A 12,805-nucleotide genomic window follows, 5' to 3' on the forward strand; every position below is an offset into this window, starting at 1 on the left:
TTCTTAACTACAGAGCAGTAATGTGATTTTTCACAAATTAAAGTTCTATAATATCTGTATGAATATAATGCATCTAGTCTTCACCTTTTCTAAAATACAGTGAGCCAGCTGAGTAAGCCCATCAATTGGGTAAAAATTTGGAAAATGTTTTTCATGCTAACTCCTACCGTAGTAATAAAATCTCATTTAAATAAACAACAGTCTTCATGAAGAATTAGATGATAAAGGTTTGTTTGATGGACATAGCATTTTCAATTAATTGTTTACCATCTGTTATGTTCTCTAATCAGTGTTACAGCCATTCATAAGTCACATTTGCCTCATAAAAAGATGGCAATAGTTTACACGTGTGTATTTTATTATAATCAGCATCTGAGACATTACTTTCTGATTTAAACATAAAGGACCGGAGGATACAAGGCTCTTTTAGTGTGATATAATGTCCTTATTTTTTGTGATTGTTGTTGTTCTTAGTAGAAAACTGGAATCTCTCAAGAATTAGAGGTTTTGCCATTTTTTAAGAAGTATAATCCTAGCAAAGGCATGAATTCTCCTCTTCAATTAAACTCATCACTTATTTTGGCAGTCATAAACATAAGCCATATTTAACTTATAAGAATGGCAGAGCATGGATAGAAAGCTCCAGACTTCTTTGTAGCTCGATCAGTCACTAGGGGCTGTGTTTAGCTGGGAAGCAGCCTGGGGAGAGATGGGCAGTCGTGTGGCAAGAAATAAAAGACTTTGAATCTAAAACTCCTGTCCTTTGATTCTTGAAGGAGAAAGGGGAGAATTTTCTTCTTTATTTTCTTTTTATAGTTAAAGATATTGTATAGAGATTGATTTATGCATTTAACAAGTACGTTTTGAGTGCCTACCATTTACAAGGGGGGTGTTCTAGATACTCGGGATACAGTAGTAGGCAAAACAAATGTTTTTTTCCTCCTGAAACATTCTCAGCTTTTCCTCTTTCCTTTTATTGCCACCTGCCTGCCCCCAGTGACCCATCTGTTGATGTCCAGCCCAAAGGAATTCACTTGAATAGATCGCAAAACTGCCGCTACTTAGAGGAAATTCAGGGATTATTCCTGAATGAAGAAAATGGAAAGATCTCAGGTTGCTTAGTGAGGCCCTGGTTGTCTGTTCCAGGGTCTCTTTGCTCTTCCTGCTTCTTTCCTTGCAGTTGCATCTGTCTAGTGGTTGGCCCCTGCTTCTTCCTCCACTCAATACTGGGCTTATTTACTTTGGCCACTTCACAAGAAGAGTAAACCTTGAATGTATTTAGACTCCAGTTCTGCCTCTGTTGACTTCAGGTCCGTGGTACCATGTAGCCCTACACAGTGTGTTTTGTATTCTGAGTTCCCCTCCATTTGTGTCCCCTCTCTTAATAACTTGCATTTACTATTTGTGGAAGGTAGTCCCTAAATCTATTTACTTTTGAGGTCTTGATGTTCCCTAAATATATCTATGTTCTCTTTTCTTAAAAAAAAGAAAAAAAAAGAATTTGAGAAGTCCACTGGCAGCATGGATGAATCCATGCCATCTTTATCATATCTGTATTGAAAGATTTAGGCTACATATTAACAGGTGAATCTGCTCTCAGTAGCCTCTTGTTATTGTCATCCTTATAATTTATTAAATGGACATAATTAGAAGCACTAATCAGCCATGGCACTTGATGATGTACTTGTAATCTGGCTTATAATGAGTGGTTGTCATCAGTTATTGTACAGAGTAGGAAATGGTCAGGGCCCCCTCAAACACTGATTGAACATTTCAGAGTTATTAAATGGATCTTAATCACTTAATCAGAAAATTAGGAAATAATGTATTTCCCAATATTTTAATCAGAAACATCTTTTGGTCGTGAGGAAAGAGAGAGAGAAATAGGAGGGGGGTAAAGAGAGAGAAATATTGAGAGAGAGCAAGTCAAGTCTTTTCCCTTGAGTTCTTATTGGCTAATCAACCTGGTTTGCTTATGTGAAAATCTCTACAGATATCTAAGCCTCCCAGAGCTAGTTATAAAATACTAAAAAGGAATGAAAGCGTAACCTTCCTCAAGAGCCTACTGTGTGCCACACATGTGCCAGTAGCTTTCTATATATTAACTGAGGTTGAAAGAGATAAGGAATATATCTAGGATTATATAACTAGTTAGTATTGGAACTGGCATACAGTCTCCTAATCTTTTCTTCTACCCAATTGTCCAGCAGTAAAAATGTCAGTTGTGAATTTTTTTTCTTTACTCGATTGTTTTAATATTTCCTTTTCATCTTTTGGTAGAATAAAACAATAAGATTATAGATACATGCAAAAAAGCAAATAGTATAAATAAGGTATTTGGAATTACCATACTTGAAATGACTTTGTAAGGTTGATCCTTCTATTTCACAATAGTTTTTTTATAAGTGCTTTACACAGATATGAGGAGGAAGAAAAATGAAGTGAAAATATGTCCACTTAAAAGTGTAAAGTTGAATGTTCTCAATAAAAAGGAGCACTAAAAATTCTATTCAGTCCAACTCAATTAAGTAATTATATACTGAGGACATACCAATCTCTAGACTGGCTACTATAAAATCAATATGGAAGGAAAGAAAACATTCTTGACATTGGGCTTTAAAACGTAAGAGTAGAAAAGCCACAATGGAGATTACAAATGTTGATATCATAATTGAGAAAAAAATACAATACATATGGGAAATGTTTATTAAACAATAACACTGGGTGAATTCTAATAAATTCTATCATTATTTCATGGGAGAAACATAGTTTCATTTTTAAAATTTAAAAAATAACTTTGTGTAAGCACACAAAGGAAGGGTTTTTTTTCCTCTACTATTAAGATTTCTTTGAGATATACAGAGGCTCAACCTTCTTACATAAATGAATTGAGGTAAAATAGACTCTTGAAATAAAATATTTTTCTAGCATGAGAAAATAAGGTTTGCACTTGATAAAACTGGGCTGGGCAGGTCAAGTAACGGGCCTAGGGGCAATGGGCAAAATGGGAGCAGGACTGATTCCAAATCCTAGTCTTTGTTCCTGGTCCAGCTTTGGTTTTTCACTTGCATTCTAGGGAAGTGTATTATAGTCTTTTTCCTCATGGTATAAAGGAGAGCGTGGCATAAATGCTGTGCCACTAATTTGCATATTTGAAGAAGTAAAGGTAATTGGATGACAGAAAACGTCAGGATTGATCTTTCCTTTTTCCTCTCTTCCTTTGTCTTCTTCCTGTTTCTTCTTTCTAAAAGATAGTTATCTGTGCTCCCTTAAATAGCTTTGTAATGCAATAAATAAATTGGTATTTAAAAATTATGAAATATGAATATAAAATAAGTATAATATTTATAATACAGAATATATAAATATATAATATAAATAAATATAAAAGTATAAGTAAGAGGCTAGGTGCAGTGACTTATGCCTGTAATCTTAGTCCTTTGGGAGACTGAGGTGGGAGGATCACATGAGGCCAGAAGTCTGAGACCAGCCTGGGTAACATAGTGAGACCTCATCCCTAAAAAAAAAAAAAAAAATTAGCTGGCCACTGTGGCACATAACTGTGATCCCAGCTACTCAGAAAGCTGAGGTGGGAGGATCACTTGAGCCCAGGAGTTTGATGCTGTGAGCCATGCTCACGCTACTGCACTTCAGCTGGGGCAACAGAGCAAGACCCTGACTTAAAAAAAAAATGGTTTTTATATATATATATATAATTTTTAAATATATAGATATATAAAAATTATATATAATATATACATAATTTTACTTATGTATATTATACATAAGTATATATATTTTCTTCTGAGTAGTTGAGTGTATATGTATGTGATATAATTCTACCCTCAAATTTTGGCCAGTTCAATGGGAAGACCTGAAGGGAGGAGAATGGAGAGTGACAGGGCATACACACACACACACACACACACACACACACACACACTTTAGAGGGTAGGAAAGTGACATAGGAAAAAAAGTCTTCTGGTCTCAGAATTGCTAGCAAATTTATTTGGTTTTCTCCTGCTGTTTTCTCTGTCTCTAGCATTAGCCTCTATTACTGCCTTTCCCAATGCAGATTAGATTACCCTCTTATCACTGAGCTTCATTTGCTCTCTGGCCTCCAGTATTTAGTGACTGTGCTCTGCGTTGACACAAGAACCCAAGGGAGTGGAAACGTCCTGTGAGCTTCAGCTATGTGGTCCAGAGAAATCAATTTATATGCCAGTAGGCTAGCCGCATTCCATCCTGACAACCTGTTAGAACCACCTGGGGAGCTTTGGCATCTGTCTATCCATGCCAGACCTTACGCTGACCAGGGAAATCAGTACCTTTTGGGGGAGGGTTCCTGGATTATCAGCCTTAAAAACTCACTCAGTCCCTCACTGTGAGGGTAGTTCCTAACATGACAGCGGGGTTCTTCACTGGTGGAGAAGATTCTCTACTTCTACTTGTAGGTGGGCTTTAGCATTTACCACAAATACCTATTCAGAAAATCTCAAGTAACATTTGTCCTTTGATTTTCAAATGAGAGGACTTTTTTTTTTTTAAGAATGCAATCATTTCCCTTTTTTTCATTTTTTTCTGCCTTTTAGATGTTTGAATTTATTTTTTATTTATTTTACCCCAAATAGTCATACCTTCATATTTCACATGTCACTTCTTCCTATGTGTTTCACAGACTTCTAGAAAGTTTTTGTTTTGTTTTTTACTTTGCTCTGTGCTTGGCTTAAAGTATGCATTCAGCTGAGATTGTTGCTGTACTGGGAAACTCTTATTTTGACTCAAAAGTGATTCGTTGATATGTTCCCTTTCTGGCAGACAGATGGTGAATTGAACATAGAGCTTTTCTTTTCTTCTGAGTAGCTACTTGAGTGGGGATTATGTAATAAATACTGCACAAGGACTGCTCAATCAATAGATTTTTACATTAAGGAAAGATAAAAACATCAGAGGCAGCAGATGATGTTTTGTCACAAGACAAAGAACCCATGGGCCTCCCCGTGCCAGGTTATTTAATGTCTGACAGAATGAGTTTTTACTTTATCTGAGGAAAATTACCATAATTAAGTTGTCCGTTCTGAAATGAGTAGTGTATTTCTTTTTTTACAGTAGTCAATGCTTAAGATATATTTTTGAAAAAGCCCAAGTGACTTATTAACAAACACAGGTGTTTAATCATAAAAGTTACCACCTCTCATGAGACTAAGAATTATTTTTTATCTTAGACATAGCATTTTATATTTATATAAAATATATACAATATAAGTATTATATATTCATCATTTTTTAGTTATCTTTTTTTTTTTTTTTCTGAGATGGAGTTTTGCTCTTGTTGCCCAGCCTAGAGTACAGTGGCACAATATCGGCTCACTGCAACCTCCGCCTCCCGGGGTCAAGCAATTCTTCTGCCTTAGCCTCCTGAGTAGCTGGGACTACAGGCATGCGCTACCATACCCAGCTAATTTTTTTGTATTTTTAATAGAGACAGGGTTTCATCATGTTGGCCAGGCTGGTCTCAAACTCCTGACCTCAGGTAATCCACCTGCCTTGGTCTCCCAAAGTGCAGGGATTACAGGCGTGAGCTACCGCACCCAGCCTAGATGTCTTAAAGTTATAAAGATTTAAATAAAGTTTGCCTTTCTAATGATACACTGGCCTTCAGAGAGCTGCTTTCTCAGAAGCCTTTGCAATCCTGACATGTTGCATGTTTTAAGGCTTTTCTCTCGGCTCCTAGACGGTTACTTGAACCTTTTTATCTAATTCACTTATTTTTTTATTTTTTTATTTTTTTTTTGAGATGGAGTCTCAACTCTGGCACCCAGGCAAGGGCACTGTGTCGGCTCACTGCAACCTCCATCTCCTGGGTTCAAGCAATTCTCCTGGCCCAGCCTCCTGAGTAGCTGGGATTACAGGCGCCCGCCAGCACGCCCGGCTAATTTTTATATTTTTAGTAGAGATGGGGTTTCCCCATGTTGGCCAGGCTGGTCTCCAACTCCTGACCTCAGGTGATCCACCCACCTCAGCCTCCCGAAGTGCTGGGATTACAGGCATGAGCCGCCACACCTGGCCTCTAATTCACTTATTTTCTTTATTTATCTTGTACTGGTAGATTCAGCCTGTCTACCGATTGTGATGTTTTCTCTTCTTTCCTTCAGTTCAGCTGCCAAGAGATTTCTGAAGTTTCCCTGTAGACTTCCACCACTTAAGCAGCACAACTTGTAGTTCTATGGTTGCTAAATATCAATGTCTAGAATTTTTTTGAAATTTAGAGAGACAAACATATGTGTTCTGTCACCTTTGACTTGGCTTTTGTATACTATTTAAATAAAGTCAGGCAGACCAATTTACACTGAGGATGAAAGTTACAGTTTAGGAGAGCTTGCTTCTGTGCATTTTATGATGAAGTTCATCTTATGATGATCATTTTCAAAGTGATTTGGAACATTTTGAGGTGAAGTGGAAATTGCTAATGTGATGTGTACTGAAAGATGAGATGTTATCACAAAGAAGAATGTGTTTTCTGTCTCAAATTAATGTACAGTTTATGTCGATTGCACTGCCTCTTTATTTGCAGTGGACAGTTGGATACCACCATCAAACCAGCTAGATAGGAAAGGAGGTATTTTTAAGGTGTAGAAGATAGTGAGGCCCCAGGAGTGTGGAGCCATGCTGGAGACCTTTCTAAGCTGTCTTGAGAATTTCTCCTCAGTGTTGACTGCATTCCTCTGCCCTTGCTTTACCAGCTCCCCATCTCTTATATTTCTGACCCTTGGCTTTGAACTTGACTTTGATTTCTGTCTGTATCCTTTGTTTCTCCTCTGGACTGTTCCAGCCCACATCCTGTGGCCTGTCCATGTGTTATGCCTGCTATTTTTATCTGAAACTCTTAAGTTTATCTCAGGCATTGCAGAAGCCCCCTTGCTGTATTACAAACTTAGGATGGTCCTTGAAATCTTGCTATCTTCCTGCTAAAATGTTTGTGGGCTGCAGATGATGCCCTTTATTAAAACTAAACTGCTAAACAGCCTTAGAGAGATGATCACTATCTGCGGTATGTTATTTGTCTTCAGTTATTTATTTTTAGGAACACAATAAATTAATCTTATTTTCTGAGAGTTTTTGCTTATAATTTATAGTCATTCTTCATTAATTATACTTACCATTTCTTCTGAGAGTACTGAAATGAAAAAGTGTCTTTGGATTTTGTGTAACTAAATTTATGATAAAGAAAAATTGGTTTATTTCTTGTGTGATCTTCTTACATTTCAGTGGCTTTACAAATATATTAAAATTCAGAAACCGGGTCAATTTATTAATCTCAGTAACTGTTTTATTCTCCTTTTGAGTGTATGATTAGATATAGCAGAGAATTCATGGATGAAGTATGGAGAAATTTTTTCTTACCCTGGACAATTTTTACCAGAGTAATTTTTTCTTACTTTTTCTCTGTATTTCTCAGTAACGATGGTAACACTCACACTTGGCTATTAAGAATATATAATCAGACATACAAATTATTCTTTTTCTTTTTTTAATCACAGAATTAACTCCTGAGGAGAGAGCCCAAAAGATTGCCAAAGCCATGCGCAAACAGTCTTCTGAACTCAAAGAAAAATGGGAAAGTCTAAATGCTGTAACTAGCAATTGGCAAAAGCAAGTGGACAAGGCATTGGAGAAACTCAGAGACCTGCAGGGAGCTATGGACGACCTGGATGCTGACATGAAGGAGGCAGAGTCCGTGCGGAATGGCTGGAAGCCCGTGGGAGACTTACTCATTGACTCGCTGCAGGATCACATTGAAAAAATCATGGTCAGCATCATTGTCTTTGAAGGATTTTTAAGAAATGTTTTCTTGTTAAATATAACACAAATAAAGAGTGCCACATATATAAATTGTTATAAGGGATTGTTACAAAGCCAACGCCGCTGCAACCCCACCCATCAGGAGTCAGGACAGGTGCTTTCCATATGACCCTCATTGGGGTTCATTGGAACCCCCTGCCCCCAAATAACAACTAATGTAACTTTTATGATAATTTACATTTATTTTTATTTTTTATCCAACTGTGCATCTCTAGACAATATAGATTAGGTTTACCTATTTTTAAAAAATATTTTTAATCCCCAGATTTCCCCTCTCTTCCTTTTTCCTTTTCAGTTTATTTGTGAAAGACACTGAATTGTTTGTTTTGTATTGATTCCCAGAGCCTGGATTTTGCAGAGTTGTGTCCATATGGTATAGTCTCCAGGTTCCTCTCTACTCGGTATCTCTTGTAAATTGGTGGATGGAGATAGAGATTTAATGAAAAGCACACTCTGTTACTGGGAACTCTCATCTATAAATTGTATCTTATTGTATATTAATGAAGAATTAGTTTAGCTATAAATTGTTTGTAGTCAGGAATTACCCAAAGCTATGGTTGTTAGACTTATGGTTACCTCCCCTTTGGTTCCCATATTCTAGAACATCTCCTGAAAAAAAAGTTAATAAAATTTAGACAATAAGAGATACAAGAGATGACGTATACCCCAAATCTCACTGACAGTGTAGTCAGATAAAAATAAGTACTGAATTTTGCTAAATATTATTAAATATGTCAAAACAACTGGAAAACGAAATTCTTGGGGGTAATCAAATAATGTTAACTCCCTAAAATTATCGTTAATCGTTCTTATTTACAGAATACACACCTTCTGGCAGGAGAAGGGCTTAGGAGTCACACCTGCCAACAGACTTCCAGTTAGCACCTTTGATACTAGCAGATGTTCTGTTTTTATGGCAAGGAAGGCCACATAGTCTTTTATTCTGTTATAGGAAAGTGCAGTCATAACATGATAAATAGGTTCTTTATGCTAGAACACACAGCAGTTCTGAAACCATTTTAAAACTTGCCTTATCTCAAGCCCCTTAATTTGGAAGCTCTTCAAAAACAAAAGATAAACTTTCTTGATAGAAAGAGTCCTCATTGCCATATAACACCTGACCATAAAAAGAAAAACAAAAACCAAAGACCTTGTTTGTCAAAGCTTTTTAAATGTTTTAACCTGTGGCTTATATAGAGAAACATTATTTTTGGAGAGGAAAAATTTGAATTTCTTTTTTGTTCCAAAAGATTTTTAAAGCCTGTCTTGAAGTTATATTCTATTTTTTAAAAGTTTACTATCTTTTGAAATAAAATAGGCTATTATTTGAAATTATATGCATCTCAAAACATTTTCTGGCATTTCATTTTTAATCTTTAATAGATAAAAATAAAAAGATGTTGATTTTAAAAGCTAATTACAGTTCTTGAGTCCTCCAAGGTGCCTACCCATGGAGAGAATATTAATACATATAGTTAAAATCCTGACTGAAGAAACCTTGAAGGATTTGAATTCTGTAATTGTTCTCAAGCTGAATCTGAGGGACCCAGGCCTTTTCAAAGTCCAGACTGAAAAATCCCTTTGTCCACCCTAACCCACCCCTCCTCCTTCCCTGTGCTTCTATATTAATTAATTGTGAATTTTTTACACTTATAATGCCTCTATTACCATACAACTGCTCTTCTTATATAATTGTATTTGTGTGTTTTTCTGTGTGTGCACATTCTGTCATCTATTAAAATGCCAAATCTGCAGCAATGGAAAAAAACTATCTGAACTCTTCTTCTCCTTCCATATTGCAGCAATTCCCATGAATTTGTATGCATCCCTTCTTCTACCCTGTCTCTGAAATGTTGGTAGCTGCAGGGTTTGGTGATATTTCTTACTTTACACATGTTGACTTCAAACTTAACAACATTCATAGTTCTCACCCTGACTCTAGTCTCTTGAAGAGACTTAAAGAGCCTCCCCACTTAAAGAGTGGACAATGTGGAAATGAGGAAACCTGAGGGCAAAGCTAATGGGATGTTTACAACACCTACTACTTCTAAATTAAGTTTGGTACATTATTAACTATAATTTTGTGGCCAATTTAAATTTAAACTGTTTTCCTTTAGTATCCCAGTTCCATTATCCATTCTGTGTTAGCTTAATATTGCTCAAATATCATTTTTGTGGGCCTTTGTCAATAGAAATGAATTCTGTCTCTCTTGGATTGCAAGTCGTGTGCTGAATAGTGAGGGTCTATTCCCAAGCAGCTTCCATTCTTTACTGGGGACATCAAGAATATGGATGCTCATAATTACAATTTCTAAGTGCTCTTAGTAAGTTGTTTTAATGATTCTAGACCTTGCTCAGAGGTGGCATTTGTCAATTCTAAGACTCATTTACCTTTTTTCCTGTAGACTCCACTCTTCCTGCCCAAGGCCTAACCACAGACAGTGATTATAAATGATTTTGACAGGGATAGATCTTACCTCTTGAGTCTGTAATAGGCATTGGTTTCATGGTTAGGAATGTTGTTTCTACTGGCCACTTTCTAACTTAATTTTAAGTGGAAACATGTTAAAATCAAGTTGTTGCATTTGGTGAAAAAATATTAAGGTAGCTATGTTAAAACAAAATAAAAAGAAAATACGAATACAAACTAAAGATAGAATCAACATTAGATATCAGTAAAGTGGAAAATAATGGCACACATTTTCCAGAGTAAACTGCATATAATAAAAAGCATGAAAGGAAATACATAATCATTTAAATAAGTTTGAATTATAATTTTTCTCTTCACACACTTATTTATATTCTTTGGGTAATAAACAATGACTTTTTGGTTCTTCATCCAAGTTACTGAAGACCTGAATTAAGTCAGCTGTTGTTGAGTGGGCAACTGTAGTTGATTTCCTCTGAGCTGGCCTTGCCATTTATTTGGAAGTACAATTCCAGGACCCCGCATGTACCAAAACTCATGTATACTCAAGTCCCATATTTCCCCATGGAACCTGCATGTAGGAAAGGTCAGCTCTCCATATATATATGGGTTTCGCATCCTGCAAATACTGTATTTTCCATATGTTTGGTTGAAAAAAATCTGTGCATAAATGGACCCAGGCAGTTTGGTTGAGAAAAATCTGTGCATACGTGAACCCATGCAGTTCAGACCTAAGTTATTCAAGGATCAACTGTATTAGCTTTTGTTATATTCTTTTCCAATAATATATTTTTGGTTCTTTTCTTCTAGGCATTTAGAGAAGAAATTGCACCAATCAACTTTAAAGTTAAAACAGTGAATGATTTATCCAGTCAGCTGTCTCCACTTGACCTGCATCCCTCTCTAAAGATGTCTCGCCAGCTAGATGACCTTAATATGCGATGGAAACTTTTACAGGTATCAGCTTATTCCCCTTCGTAATGCAGGCTTACACCCTGGGTGGTCTTTAAACCCTACCTCACTATTTTACCACTCACAGTTTTCTCTTTCTTTATTGATGGTACTTGATAATGAATTTAGCATGTGATGACATCAGGTATTTGTCTTTCAGTATCTTGAACCTAAAGTCCTCATTTATTTATAGAGTTTAATTTTTTGATGTACTATTCATATGATATTTGTAGAAAATTGCAAAAGGTTAAATAAATCACAGGAATTGAAACCTGTGGTAGGTCACAGAAACATTTTTTCACATAATGGCTCATAAAGAAGTCATTTTTCTTACTTTCATCATGTATTTTTTTTTTCATTTTGAAAAATTAGGAAAGTCTCTATTGTTTTTCTTCTGATTGCTATTTAAATATCTTCCTCATTTTTTCCAGATAGCACATTTATACCAGTGGTGTTTACCTTTAGTTCTTAGATTTTAGCTAATGCAGTTGGTTTAATGACTCTAGACCTTATTTAAATATGCAATTTTGATGTAGTGCATAAAAACATTTGAGAGATATAATATTTTATCATATAATAGATTGCTGAATTAATTCAAATATCAAAGCACTCAATGGTTCATATTTTCCTAATGAAATTGAAGAAGTGAGAAATTAGTGTACAATATTTTACAATCTTAGTCTTTGCAAACAGTGTTAATCACCTAGGATTAGTAAGCAAAATCTGTTAAATTTATATGTGTTTTTCTAGTGTGTGGAACACAGAAATATTTGCTCTTTATTCTTTTTTTTTTTCTTTTGCTCTGTTTCTCTAATTCGTTGTCTTCATGTGATGATTCTTATGGTCCATCTTGGTTTACTTCCCATTCTATTTCTGTTGTCACCATTTCCAAAGATTAGAAGTTGGGGAATATGTTATACTTGAAAGAAGATATGTATTCTGTCATCCTTATCTATGATCCTGGTAACCTCTATAGCTTAGATGTTAGTTGCTGGTTGGATAAGAAGAGAAAAATCTATGCTGGTAGGCAACACTGTTGAATTGCAGGAGTAATATTTTCTTTACTCATAAAGTGTGGCATTTGAAGGCTTTTAGGCCTTAATGAACAAAGTGCATACTAATGCAATTTAAATAGCTAACTGGGAGGAACTAATGCTGTACAGGGAACCAGACATACAGAGTTTCATTTAAGGACAGCTGCAAATGAGATTGTCCCTCTAAGTAGAACAATAACTGGCATTACATGACCAAGGCTAGAAAGAGGAAATGGAAATGTCAGTAGGCTGTGTGCAGTTGTTATTGATTTGCATTCAGTTTCTCAGTTTAGTAACCCTTTACATTTTCATAATGCAGAGAACTAACTATAGAATGTGTATTTTAAAAAGGCTAGGCATGGGGGTTCTTGCCTGTAATCCCAACATTTTGTGAGGTTGAGGTGAGAGGGTCGCTTGAGGTCAGAAGTTTGAGACCAGCCTGGGCAACATAGGAAGAGCCTGTCTCTACAAAATAAAAATTAAAAAATTACCTGTGTGGTGTGGTGTGCATCTGTGTTCTTAGCTACTT

General features: G+C 35.9%; 1 protein-coding gene across 12 annotated transcripts in view; it reads left to right on the forward strand.

Annotated features, from left to right (window-relative positions):
* UTRN (utrophin) overlaps positions 1–12,805 on the forward strand; it is a 575,792-nt gene that overhangs the window by 463,091 nt on the left and 99,896 nt on the right. For all 12 annotated transcript variants that reach the window (XM_063666718.1, XM_063666723.1, XM_063666719.1 and 9 more), the window contains 2 exons: positions 7,542–7,810; positions 11,102–11,248. In XM_063666718.1, the coding sequence (XP_063522788.1) occupies positions 7,542–7,810; positions 11,102–11,248 (416 nt within the window). The remainder of the gene's footprint in view (positions 1–7,541; positions 7,811–11,101; positions 11,249–12,805) is intronic.

This window comes from Pongo pygmaeus, chromosome 5 (genome assembly GCF_028885625.2).
Source record: "Pongo pygmaeus isolate AG05252 chromosome 5, NHGRI_mPonPyg2-v2.0_pri, whole genome shotgun sequence".
In the NCBI taxonomy this organism is placed as follows: Eukaryota; Metazoa; Chordata; class Mammalia; order Primates; family Hominidae; genus Pongo; species Pongo pygmaeus.